This window comes from Lepisma saccharinum, chromosome 6 (genome assembly GCF_977018435.1).
Source record: "Lepisma saccharinum chromosome 6, izLepSacc3.1, whole genome shotgun sequence".
Classification (NCBI taxonomy): domain Eukaryota; kingdom Metazoa; phylum Arthropoda; class Insecta; order Zygentoma; family Lepismatidae; genus Lepisma; species Lepisma saccharinum.
The window spans coordinates 7,750,046-7,764,107 of record NC_139234.1 but is presented as its reverse complement, the minus strand read 5'-3'; the positions used below and the strand labels follow the sequence as shown (position 1 = coordinate 7,764,107).

The window sequence follows — 14,062 nt, the reverse complement described above, 5'->3', positions numbered from 1 at the left end:
CACGTAACTACACCCCCAATGATGAAATATGTATGAGTTTTATTCGCGAAGTAATGCGAAATGTGTGCTTTCTCACGAAACGAACGCTTTTTCGCGAAATAACCGTGAAATATCATCAAATTAAGTAGAAAACACGCAAAAACCGGCAATAGAGGTTGTGCGCGCAAACTGTCGATTTGTAACGATACGTTTGCGTAAAGTTTCCTACCACTTGCAGCTGAAGAACGTTTTATCTTCGATCACATCAGGAAGACGCTGCAAATTGGGATTTCCCATGGACACACATAATCTCAGTTCGAAAACTTCGCTCTCTGTCAAGTTGTATTCCTTCCTTCCCCCGAATGTCTACTCAACTTCCAGTTTCATTGAACTTGCTAGCTGTAGCAGCGATAAGATTAGTCTGTTCCCGCACATCAAGGGAAACAATGGTGTGATTTGTGTTCAGTCATGAATTAATTTTGTTTATCATCACGTGATTTTCAACATGTGTTTTTTGTGTATGTGCAGTAGTGATTATTTTATTTGTTGGACAGCAAGACTATCCTTTAAATACATACAATGAATAAATCACTTGAGATATGCAATTTAGAAATGAAGTGACTTTGTGTTGATGTTTTCTTTTTGGTTGGACAGCTAAGTACTTGTGTATGTGTACAGTATATAAAAATGAAGTACTTTATCAATTTATAGCTCTTTTGTATGTTGTTTCCTCTCATAATAAAAAAGTGTGTGCCAATTTTTTTTTTTCACCGCTGGTATATACCGCTGATCTAACATTTTATTTACCGCTCTCCTCAGTTTTTATTGACCATAAATATGCCTCCCTACCTATAGGATTGCTCATCCCGTGCAATATTCTGCCATTTTATTCTTGAATTAGTTTTGTTATTGGTATCAGAAATTGAACCGATATTTTTTTTTTGTCAAAACTGATAAACTACTGACATAAAATTTACTGTCACTGATAACTAGAATTCTACTGATGCAATATAATATTGCAAATGCTCATTGAAGAACATTAATAGTTCATTCACCTCCTTAATGCACGTGACTTAATGATTGCAATAGGAGTTTTGCCTTTGAAAAACTAAGTGCGTATTTAACAGTTTACTTTATAAAACTATGACAAATGATTGGTATGTTTTATTCATAAAAAATAATAATAATAAAATGACCGACTGTTTGATTCATTTGCGCTACTTTTGGCTAATTTGCGAAGCTGGGGATGAGTGATGAAATTGATGAAGATACACTCACAAACATTCATACCCAGGCCAGGATTCGAACCCGAGACCTCTGGCGTCGTAGCGCAATGTTCTAACCACTCCGCCACCGGGGCCGGCACACTGTATATACGTACACACACACACACACACACACACACACACACACACGTGTGTGTATGTATGTGTGTGTGTGTGTGTATATATATATATATATATATATATATATATATATATATATAATAGGGTGACTGGTAATTAGATGTATTCCCTGAAAGGGGTTAAAGTAGAGGAAATTTGCAATAAATTTGACCATATGATATCCCGTCCGAAAATTAGTAGTTTACGAGATAATCGAATTTCTATCGTTTTTTTTTTTTTAAAAAAAATGACAATTTTCCACAGAAAAATATGAATTGAGAAAAAACTGCTCATTGTATTGAACTTATTTCAGCGTTTTCTGATAGCTAACAAATAAGTGGTTCGTTGAAAAAAAAAGTTTTTCCCAAATAACAATCACATGTAAGTAACGGGTGGGTCTAAACTTACAAGTGATAATAAAAAAATACACTCTCAGTTTACTTGGCAACATATTAACAACAAAAATGGTATGACACGAAGCGTACAAATTACTTAAATTTCTTCCTTGAGTCATGAGCTATCCAACAAGTTACAAATGTTGCTAACATTCACATTTGTGTACAAGAAATAATATTTCATTCATCTTCATGTGAATGGAATCAATGAACAATACAATTAAAGAACATTACACGTCTTGCTCAAAGTGGGCACCTCCGTTACGAATGCAGGCACGCAGGTTTTTACGGACATTTGGTTTGTTAACTCGTGATGTGATGGTGTCCTTGATGTGTTGACCAGCTGTTAAGATCCTCTCCCTGAGCTTTTCTTGCGAGTTTACCGGCGTCTTGTAAACTAAGTGTTTCATGTGGCTCCAAATGTAATAGTCGCAAGGCGTCAAATCGATCGGGGGATCGAACTGGGCAGTCATCATGCTGATAAATCATGTCACGTCTTGTAGCTAGAGGCACATCCTCCAACAACATTGCCATCCCGTTCCTCAAAAAATGTTCATAAGTGATACTACATATTTACTATTTTAGGCAGGAAAAATGACTCGATCAAATGATTGTTGATGACACCCATCCATACTTCTGCCTGGGCGTGCGACAGTGGCTGGATGAAAATTACCCAAAGAAATGGATTGGCCGATGCGGCCCGATTCCCCTGCCGGCTCGATCCCCCGATTTCCGATTTGATGCCTTGCGACTTTTACATTTGGAGCCTCATGAAAGACTTAGTTTCAAAGACACCAGTAAACTCGCAAGAAGAGCTCAGGGAGAGGATCTCAACAGCTGGTCAACACATCAAGGACACCATCACATCACGAGTTAAGAGACCAAATGTCCGTACGGGGATCGATGCCCCGCACCTCCACCATGTAGCGTGACGTCGGGTAAGGTACGGGATCGAGTCACGCCGGGACGTAGCTCAGATAAATACGATAGGTCTTAAGTTTGACTTGGCTAACCACCTCTACCCTTAAGGGAGCTGATGAAGGATTGTTGGGAGCCTGTGATGTTGAACGCTACTCACCCCTTGCTGTAGGTCTGGCCCTCGGCTTCTGGCGTCGGCGACGGTGACAGGTGATAGGTGCCCGCTGGAGAGATCGAAGATGACGATAAGAGACGGCAGGCAATTCGGCGACTTGAATTGTAAATGAACTGCAGATTCTTCGGCTGGCTTAATCCGGACTGCTTATGGACTTCTCGCTTGTTGCCGCCTCGTAACGTAGGGATCTCTGAGCAGGCCGTCGTCGTCTTCTCGTCGATCAGTTTGGTGGTGATATTGGAGCGAAGTGAGAGATCGATTTACCGTCTCCAGGGGTTTTATACATTGGATTTGAGTCATAGGTTGGTGGACTTTGCACCTCCACTGTACACCTGGGGTATCCCTGGATGCAGATGGAAATTTACAGTGGAGGTGCACTCACCGCTGGCGAGGGCCGTTGCCTTGCTGACTGTGCAGAGCCAAGTGGAAAATTCTTGTTGCTCGGCTCTGCATCCGGTGGAATGTGGGGTGAATGAGCGTTCAACTTGAGAGCTTCTGAGCGATGTTTGAGGCAAATTAATGTTTCTACTTTTATGCTCATCATTATTTATTTGAGGACATGATTGTTGGTGGGGAAAGTACCCTCTCCCATCAGGATTTCGCACCCTGCCTTTCTACCTACTTGTTTTGTTCCTAAAATATTTATTTCGTCCCTCTCCTTACAGGAACCGAAGGAGGAAACCTGTGAAGGTGGCACCTCGGAGGATGATTTCCAGGGATTCCGGGAGAGGGACACGGAACTGGCCGTGGAGAACCAGCGGGTGGTAGACAGCGTTCTGCATGTTCAGGAAGCTATGGCCGACGAGAAGGTAGGTGACGAGGGCGAAAGGGATTGTGGGTATTCCTTGTAACTCACATGTTTCATTCTTGCAGCTTGATAAGACTTAAATGATAAAACAGCTAAATTACAGAGCGAAATTGTAAATGCAGATATCCCGATTTGGTTTTAAACGAATAAGCAAATTATATTGTTTTATTGTTTTATTATTGGCGGAGCACAGGGACGTCGTTAGGGGGGGGGGCACTGGCCCCGGCAAACGTCCACGTGGCCCCGGGAAACTGTCCTGTATTTGCTGGAAATTTTACTTTGATGACAAATATTGCAAAATTATTCTTCAGTAAATTTTGCTTGCAGTTTGGAACACTTCTTCAATTTCAAGCAAGGCATTTCTTTATTTCCCTGTTTCTTGCTTGTTGAACACAAACAGATGTATTAGCAGATAGCAGAGGATGCAGTTAATGGCTTTGTGGTTCGCCCCGGTCAGGGAAGTCTGACACCTATTGAAAATGCACTTTTCCTCCCTGCTGCACACCAGATCCAGGTTCCCTCCACAACCCGCACTTTGTCTTCATCTGGCTCTGCACTGGCACCATGGGTGCCGAAAGGACTACACAAACAGGAAGATTTAGCTGCGGGTGGCTAGAACGTTCTGGGTTTTTTTATTTTATGGTTCAGAAAAGATATCCCCATGCGTTTCAAATTCCAAGAACAGAATTCTATTGCTTGTCACTTTTTCGGCGCGGGAATGATTGACAGCGGTTCTTCTCACATGCACTCAACACTCTACTTTCTGAAAATTCGGAGAAACGTCGAAGCAGTCGTGACATTCGGGAACAAGAAGAAGTAATTGGGTGCCAAATCAGGACTGTACGGCAGATGACCCATCAATTCGATTTTTTTACTGTTCACAAAGTCGGTTGTTAGACGAGATGTGTGACAGCTGGCATTGTCTTGATGAAGAATGATCCGACGGCGTTTGTTTGTTTTCCGTATTTGACCGAAGACCTCTGGCAAACAAATTGTTGTGTACCATTCAGAGTTGACCGTTCTACGTTCCTTTAAAGGCACAGTTGCCACATGACCAGTTTTCCCGAAAAAAAAACAGGCGACCATTTGTTTCGATGTGCTTCGAGCGCGAACAACTTTTGTTGGATTGGGTTCATCTTTAGTGTTGCCCACGAGACGAGACGAGACGAGACTTTGGTCTGTTCCGTCCCGTCTCGTGAAAATGCTGTCCCGTCTCGTGTCTCGTCTCGAAAATATTTGTTTGTCCCGTCTCGTGTCCCGTCTCAAGGGTTCTGTCTCATCTCGTCTCGTCCCGTCTCGTTTTGACTCGTCTCGTCTCGTAAAAGTGATCCGGGATATCATGCCAACAAAAGTCAAAAGTAGCAGAAACACGAAATGCGTGGTGAGAATAAATAAGGTTCGTTAATCATGAAGACATTAATATTAAAAATGCAGTTTGTTGGTTACTGATTGCTAGGTATCTTATGAAATCTACCTTGTGGTTTTTCTCGCTTCCATACAACTGTCTGTCTGTCATTACTGCTATACCTTTTGGAAGTCTTGAAATGTTTTCCAATAGACCTTCTTTCTTTCTGAATGTCGAACTTCCGTGCACTATGAAAATGTACATTTTTTCTTTCAATTCTAAGCTTGGCGCTGGGGAGCAAAAAAAAAGTTTTTAAATGTGTAGTACGAACACAAAAGACTATTTAAAATTTCAATATTTAGTATATTACAAATAGAAAGCATTTATTGTTCTTAATATTGTTAAACATCTTCTATGACATAAGTTTCAAAGTGTTTCTTTGTGATATTGTGCTGTTTCTTATACTCAGCTTATGACGCACATACTTCTTTGTATGATCCCAATAGAATCCTTGTTTTCTAGTAAGTTCGGCAGGAATATGTAACCCTCGGTTATGCTAAACAAATATATTTTTTGTTTAGCTAGAGCAAGGCCCCAGGAGGATGCAAGAAGCCGTTCCTGCAAAAGTGTATGTTTTACGAAGCGAAGAAACGTGACAAAACCACCACGTATGAAAGGCAAACCTGCATTTATTTTATATCGCACATTTACAGAGCCGTGCCTCCTAAAGTTATAAAAATCCCAACTTCAATGATTCTTTTAGACATGCTATAGTTGAAAAAAATATGTTTAGATGCACCAAAAGTGCATCATTATCAGATTATGCATATAACGTGTTATTGGAATCAACATATTTGTGTAAATTGGGTGCCTCCCCGATGGCGTAGTAATAACGTTGAGGTCTTGTAATGCCTCGCGTCGATACTCGCGTCGAGGCACAAAGTGGATCGGTTCGCACTTTAAACTGTAGGTCGGTTCGCGATTTAGCCTATTTGTGAATTAAGTGGACAAAAAAAAAAAACTTAAGAATATTAGAATCCACTAATTCACCCCTCTTCATACTCGTTCATAGACTTCCTGCAATACTCTTGTGCATGTGTGTTGCATCCCACGAGGTTCGAGAAATGTGAAGTTATTATTTCCCTGTACATACTGCGTTATTTCTTTTCATAACAGTAAGGCTAAATTCTCGTTTTATCTGAACTTTTAAAAAATGTGCAAAATACGTCTCTATCTTTAAACAACCACCCTTTCTCATGTATGTGTAAAATAATTCCACTCTGTCTCAGAAAACCTCTTCCTACGATCAAATGAAGGAAACAGCTCTTAAGTCTCAACAATTATAAATTTTTGCTAAAATTTCCTATCATTTATACAAACAGTAGCACATATCACGTCCTGTGGTGCAACACTGTCAACAGCTAATGTTACTTTCCTCGTCCTAATAAATTTACTTCCAACCAGTGACGGAGCCAGGGAAATATGACTGGGGGGGGGGGGGCTGGCAACAAAATATTGTAAGAGGGCAGTCACATTAAAACGCCCGAAAACACTACACATATATATACATATATAATAATACTTATAATAATAATAATTATTATTATTATTATATTCATGTATGGTGTTTTGTGTTTGTCTTTTATTTAGAGTGGACGTTTACTGCCTAAATTTACTTCTTGATTACGAGTTTATCTCCACATGATTCGTTTTAATAAAGACATTAATTCTTTTTACTGGTAAGTTGCGTTGTCTCTAGTGGCCTATTTCAGTAGTATTGAAAGACATTCATAATTTTATAATTCATCGTCTTTCTTGAGATGAAACTACTGATATAAATATTTAAGTTATAAGATAATAATATAAATGACGAAAAAAATGCTTGGAAGAGTTTAATTTTCTTGCAAAATAAACGTGACGTTGGAAGAAATTAATCTTCTTAAGTATTAGAAACAATGTGAGGCACTTAGTAAAGTGCAATTCTCCTGTAGGAGAATTCTGCTGTATGAGCTTTGGAGAACACATTGCCCACCTTTGGTACGCCCAGGACTTGACATTTCTTCTCATTTTGCATCCAGCATCCTGTTTCGAGCAAGCCTTTTCAAAGATTTTAAGGACAACCATCTTCGTAACGCTGAAGAGTTTTGGGCAAAATTTGTGTTTCACCTTTGAGGGAAATGTTATCACAGGATAAAAAATCAGACAAAGGTTACAGTTATCTCATAATTCAAGAAATATTCTGACCCTGACATTACTTACTCTTACTCTACCACTCTAACGTATGTCTGTGCTACACAATTACAGGCACCTATGGAGTTCGTGGGAAGACGTTCTTTGATTTTGATATGTACGAGAAAGAGCGAACCTGCATCTAATGATTGAAGAGTGGCAAATCCTAATTCTTTTACCTGCCCGCGATTAGTTTTGAATTGAATTTTAAGTGTAATTTGCATTTTAAGGTTCACGTTCAATACATTTCCAAATAATATCCCCTCATTAGCTTCAAGAGTATCGAAGAAATCCCCTTTGTTAAGGTTTCCTCAGAGTCATCATCTCGAAACTCAAGTCCCTGAATAGTAAGAAACCGCGATGAAGCCACAACAACTGACATGTAGTGTCGGGTTTTCTTAGATCATTTTTTGATCACCCAGTGGAGGCACTTTAAACTATAAGTCCAGTCCCGATTAGCCTTACTGTGCATAAAGTGGACTTAAAACACCAAATCAACCAATAACCAAATCTTGAATCAACTTTGAATGTCTTTTAATAATTAGCGTTGTCACTAACAACCACGATTAGAATAATTTGCCCGTACTACAGATGATGTCTTGTGGTCCTGAAAATATTCGTGATGTTTTAAAACCATCCACATTCAACACTTTTTCCCAGTTCTTAAGACTGGTTAAAACTTAGGTTAATCTCGGCTATTACAGGACATAAATGAATGAGAAATCACCTATGCCCAGGTCGGCGCTCGAATCTTGGACGAAAGTCACACACACATAGCTATATATATACTAAACAAATTAATATTTGTTAATCATGTTGGTATTATAAGCAGAATACACTACTTTGAAAAGGTCATACTCTTATAAATGAACTCTCTTATTATTCGATATTTAATTAACTTCAGTTGCGTGGCCCGGGGGGGGGGACGAAGTGTCTGACATGGGGCATCCCCCTACCCCCCTCTGGCGTCGTTACTGATTCCAACCCTCTAATAACTTCACTGCTGATAGCCTCACCTTCGAAATGGAAGCTTGTGTGTCGGCGAATAATACAAAGAACTTGTGTTCTTTCATTCAAAGTCTGCCGTTTTCCTTTTCAGCTTTTCCTGCAAAACTTCCTGTCAGCAAGCAAACCAAATTACAGAATTTTTATTGCCCCTCCCTTGCATGAACTTTCATTCCTACTTTAGGCCTGGATTTATGGCACTTACCCGCTACTGCAGGTCAACCTCGCCCTATGTTTGGGCAGGTCAACCTCGCCCCCTGAAGCAACGGTGTCCATTGTTCAAAGCAAAACCTCTGTCAGTGTGGAACGGCGAAAAATAGTCTCGGAATACACCCTGGTCGTAAACAAGCTCCCGCCACCCTGATATTGCTGTCAGCTTCCCTCTGAATTTCGATAAAACTACTTTGTGAAATGTGTTTAGTAACGAGTGAAAATGTAGACAGTAGATACTACATATATTTTGATCATAAACCTGAAGGCTAAATTTACAGAATAAAAAGAACAGCTACAACATTCCTTCATCTGATTTACAGAAAGGCTAATCGGGACTGGACCCACAGTTTAAAGTGGGATTCAAATCACCATGTGCCTTCACCGGGTATCGAAAACGGGACCCCTTGATTACAAGGCGACGACGCTACCACTGTACCATCGGGGAGCCCCCTCATAGAACAAAGTTTCCTTCTACGACGATTATACAGAACTTAGTGCACTTCCTTCATTTGAAATCTATTCTATATCAGCCTCAGTATTTCGTTATTACAATCCAAGGAATAGTATTCTCCCTAAATAAGAAATACATAAATAAAAAAAAACATTGGAAATAATCTTCAAACGGACGTAAAAAAATCTAATCCAACCACCTGTAGAATGCCTGAGGGAAACAACAAGAATTTTCTCAACAAAGACATATCCGAAATTTCCATAACATTCTAATAATTTCGTAACCTGTGCAAATAATCATGTGGTAAAAATCTTGTCGTGGTTCCCCGTAAACACTAAAAATCACCAAATTACTTCTTTCCATATTTCCCGTATTTTCTCCTCCTCTTTAGCTCTCAGCTGTTCGGAGTGGGATAATTCAAGATTATTTGTACCTAATTATCTCCTTCTCTTAGTCTTGCTAATATCTTGGACTCCTTAATAACTTTCCCAACAACTCCTTATCAATTTGTACTGCCATGTTTCCTACAATGCTTTTCATACTTCCTAATAACAATCACTTCTGTACACCCTTTGATGTAAAAATTAAATAATAATAATAAACCATATCTGTCGGTCCGTTTATCTTTCCAACCTATAGAGCTGAGACTATTTTTACAAGATAAACCTCGGACGCAGACATTCCACGATGTTTTGGACCCTCCTTCCACGTTCTCTACCTGCGCTTTTACTTGATGTTATTCAGAATTGTATTAGTATCTGGAGTACTATCGTACTCGTAACATAAAGTTATTAACCTGGAATAAATTGAAAAACAAAAATGGGGAGTAATGCTGTGTTTTGAAAGAGTATTGAAAATAAGTTTAGGTATTCAATTCATTCATTACTCTCTCTAGAATAGCCTTCTTTTGACTTAATACACGCTTATCAACGTTTCTAATTGAACTACTTTATTCCAAGCAAACAAGCATTTGCAACTGATTAAAAAGTTTGCTTGTATTTTTTCGAGACATTCGAGACGAGACGAGACTTTTCAAAAGCCGTCCCGTCCCGTCTCGTGTCTCGTCTCGAAAACGAGACGAGAAAGGCATTCCCGTGAGCAACACTATTCATTTTGAAACACCCATACAGTCGACTGCTGTTTACGTTCCGGCTCATATGCATATATCCATGATTCGTCACCTGTTACAATCTTATATACGTCTTTTGAAGCACCACGATTGTATTTATTGAGCATTTGTTTGCACCAATTGACGCGAGCGTCTTTTTGAGTTTTTGTCAAATTGTGTGGGATCCAACGAGAACATACCTTTCTCACAGCTAAATGATCATGTAATATTTTATATATGCTGGTGGAACTAATGCCTATGGTTGCCTCAATCTCACAGTATGTCACATGACGATCTTGCAGTATTAGGTTTTGCACAGCATCAATGTTTTCTTGAACAACAACTGATTTTGGACGACCTTCGCGAATCTCGTCGGTGAGCGAATGGCGGCCACGATTAAATTCGTTATACCAGCGTTTCACAGTGGCAAAGGATGGGGCTTCATCGCCAAATATGGAAGTAAGTTGATCGATGCACTCTTGTCTTGATAATCTACGTCGAAAATCGTAAAAAATCATCGCACGAAAATGTTCGAGTTAATTCCATTTTATTGTTTTAATTCCATTTTATTGTTGTCGCGCAATCTCCAAGGCAACATAAACAACACAAATGAAGCTATTGACAAAACATTTGAAGTATGTTATGGTCAATAATGCCAGCGATTTCGTGCAAACGTCAAATCGCGCCTAACTTCAATCAGTGTTGCCAAGGCTCAAAATATAAATAGTGACCCTCGTAGAGAGAGGGAGTGGATATTTGATTTTTGTTACTTAGCGTTGCCTTTCTGCCACATCTAGCTAATCGTGACAATGAGTGATGACTTGAAATTGATGAAGAGACACTCGTGAAAAGTGTTGCAACCACAGGGGGGCAGGGGCATTGTCCCCCCCCCCCAATCTCGGACAGAAGTCCAATCTAGGGGTGCAAACATCGAAGTAAAGAAACATGACTAGCAGAATCTAAGAACAGCAGGACAAATGGATACTCGAGATGGAATTAATTTTCAAGTGTTTCTTGCATTTGTCTTCCAGACGACTAAGGGCACTTGCAGGGGGCACAGAGGGGCAATTGCACTTTCGATTTCAAATTTTATACAAATAAAAGTACATTTCGTAGAATTTCCTTGCTCGCTTCGCTTGCAAGCTAAATGTCTCCTATTCTTATAGTCCAAGTTCAGAGCCATAGCTAGGGGGTGGCGGAAGTCAGCCTTGAGAGCCAAAACGATCTTTAAAAAAATGTTAAAGATAATGCCATGGCGCCCCGTGATATTATTTGTGCCCTATTAAATAAATATTGTTTTCAGTTTGCAAATATTTGGATCTAAAGATTTTCCTGCTCGCTTCGATCCCAATATGATTATTTTCTGTAATACATTCTAAATTACCCGAGAGAGAAGTAAGGCCAGATATATACTTCAGATTGTTGCTGCTTAAATGAATGAACAATTGAAAAAGGAGCGCTCACATTTGAGAGACAATTTGGCGGAGGAATTGATCATGTAGCCTAATGTATTTAAATAATATATATATATAACATTAAAGAAACTTTGAATACGTACACAATTTAGTATTAACATGTTGCATATGTATTTTCTTATTTTACGTTGCTCCATGTTGCATATGTGTAAAATATATGTTCTACATGGAAGTTATACGTGTCATATGTACAAAAAGAATAATGTTCGTCATGCATATTCTGTCTTTCAAAAATACAGTTTGTGTGCTCGTTTTTCATTATTAGCTAATATGAAATTGAACGTGTTGGAAAAATATTTCAAATCATTTGTTCAAACACAAATGCTTTAGCACCGACTTCTACCACCTTTTGCATGATTTACAATGATAATAACGTATTTTAATGCTACTATTATTACTACCACTATCACCACTATATTAATATTATTATTATTGGCACGTTTGTCCTGGCACTTGACCCCCATTCCAGATAAAAGTTTGTGGTTTCGCCTCTGCTCACAAAGAATACTCATGCCCAGGCTCGAACCTGGAACCCCTGGCTTCGTAGTGTGTTATGTAACCATCCCACCAAGGAGGTCGGCTAGTGAATGATGTAGGGCTGCTTACTGGCTCAAATTAATATCAAACACGATGAAAATGTGATAATGTTTCACATTTATTACTTCGGTTAGAAAGCGATAAAATTTGTAGTTTGATACAGGTTACACTAAGCATCTGATGGAGTGTAAATATCAATTTCAAATCTTATGAATCATTTCTCTATGCAAACGCATCAAATATGATAAGCAACATAGGTGTGTGTTATGATATCCATTTTATAAAGAAAAAGTTAAGTTTTTTAACCCTTACTGTTTGCATGATATCGTTTCCATAGCATGTTATATATTGCTCTCAGAATTTTAAACGGCAGTAAAAATTAATGCCATTTGCAACTGCGAAGCTATCAATGGGATTGCATACATTAAGGTCAGAAGATGCCATATTTCGATTGCTTGTAACATCGAAAGTAGAATTAGACAAGTAAATAGTGACTGAGAAGAGTTGCTTTCCTTGATGTCCTGTACACACTGTGAAAGTTGTCTGAGTTATCAGGCGGCACCCTATGAATATAGGTTCAAGAAAATTACAAATAGAAAAAAGCTGCAGTGAAATAAATACGATTGATTGATTGAATTGGTGTTTTAAGTCCACTTTAAGTAAGTGCACAGTAAGGCTAATCGGGACTGAACTTACAGTTTTAAAGTGGAATCCGAACCACTATGTACCTCCACCGAGTATCGAACCTGGGACCCCTTGATTACAAGGCAACGACTCTACCACTGCGCCATCGGGGAGGCCCTAAATACGATTGAAAATCTCTCAAATTATATTCTATTTACATTGTGTCTGTTGTAGACGTTGTCTGTTAAAGTACCTCAGGCACAACCTAATTTTTTGGACAAATTATTATGTCAACTCTTGTGCTAAGGAGTGGATTCTCCTAATTTTATTCATTCTATCTTAAGCCATTCTGTGACTGGCAGAAATCAGTATCAGCATTAAAAGAAACTGATATTTGGGGTTTGCACGCTTCTGCTCAAATAGTGGTGGCGATAAGCGGCCCAGAGACCTCGTGTCGCGGAAATGGGGTAAGGCGAAGGAGGCCTCTTACATCGTTCGGTTTCGTACCATAGTCATTAAGGAAGGTATTTTTCATAATGTAAAGAGGATACATAATTTCCCTCTATAAAACTTGATATGAAATATTAATGATGACACTGTCATCCAAGAAGTCATTGATCAATCAAGGGATTTCTATTTGTTTGTCAGGTGTCAAACACATGTATTTCAACAACACAATATTTTGCAAAATGGATATCGTAACCAGTAGGAAAACATTGTCTGTAGTGATGCAAGAGTCTTTCATTTGAAACAAATAGAATCTGTGATGGAGTAAGGGACCCATGTTTTAATGTTTTAGGAAGTAGGCCTACAAAAAATGTATTACAAATTTTTACACAATTCATCAAAGTCTAGATAATATGTAACCATTATTATTTAATTAATTCAATTTTTCTTGCATAACACAACACAATGGTGTTGTTGGATTTTCGTTAGATTCCTTTGTGCGTAAAAATCTTGCATGCTGGAAACTAGAGGGAAACATTATGAAGCACAATTTATAAATGACTTCCTTAATCAGTTCTGCAGAGAAGCCCAAAGCTGTTGGTACATATTAATCGTCTATTAACATTATTGACCTGTAAATATAAAGTAGATACAACCTTGATTAGCCTATTTATGTTAAACTTTATCTTTGTATTCTTTGGTAGTCCGAAAGGTTATTATCGAAATATTGTTATTTGATGTTGCTCGAACTTTTATTGTTCGTTCGAGTTTCAAGATATCATCCCTTTCCTGTTACTTATTACTTTTGGAGGAGGGGGGAAAGTGCCTCTCTGTACCTTGCTATATCTGTCAATTCAACACAATATATTAAAAATTTGCCCCCTCTAGGATTGACTTCGCCCCCCTCCCTATTAACAATTCCTGGCTACGGGCCTGCATCAAGGACACCTTCACATCATGAGGTAAGA

General features: G+C 38.8%; 1 protein-coding gene across 2 annotated transcripts in view; it reads left to right on the top strand.

Moving 5' to 3' along the window:
- Positions 1-14,062, top strand: part of LOC145988536 (uncharacterized) — a 232,395-nt gene that overhangs the window by 65,011 nt on the left and 153,322 nt on the right. For both annotated transcript variants that reach the window (XM_083123440.1, XM_083123439.1), the window contains exon 2: positions 3,518-3,661. In XM_083123440.1, coding sequence (XP_082979566.1) covers positions 3,518-3,661 — 144 coding nt within the window. The remainder of the gene's footprint in view (positions 1-3,517; positions 3,662-14,062) is intronic.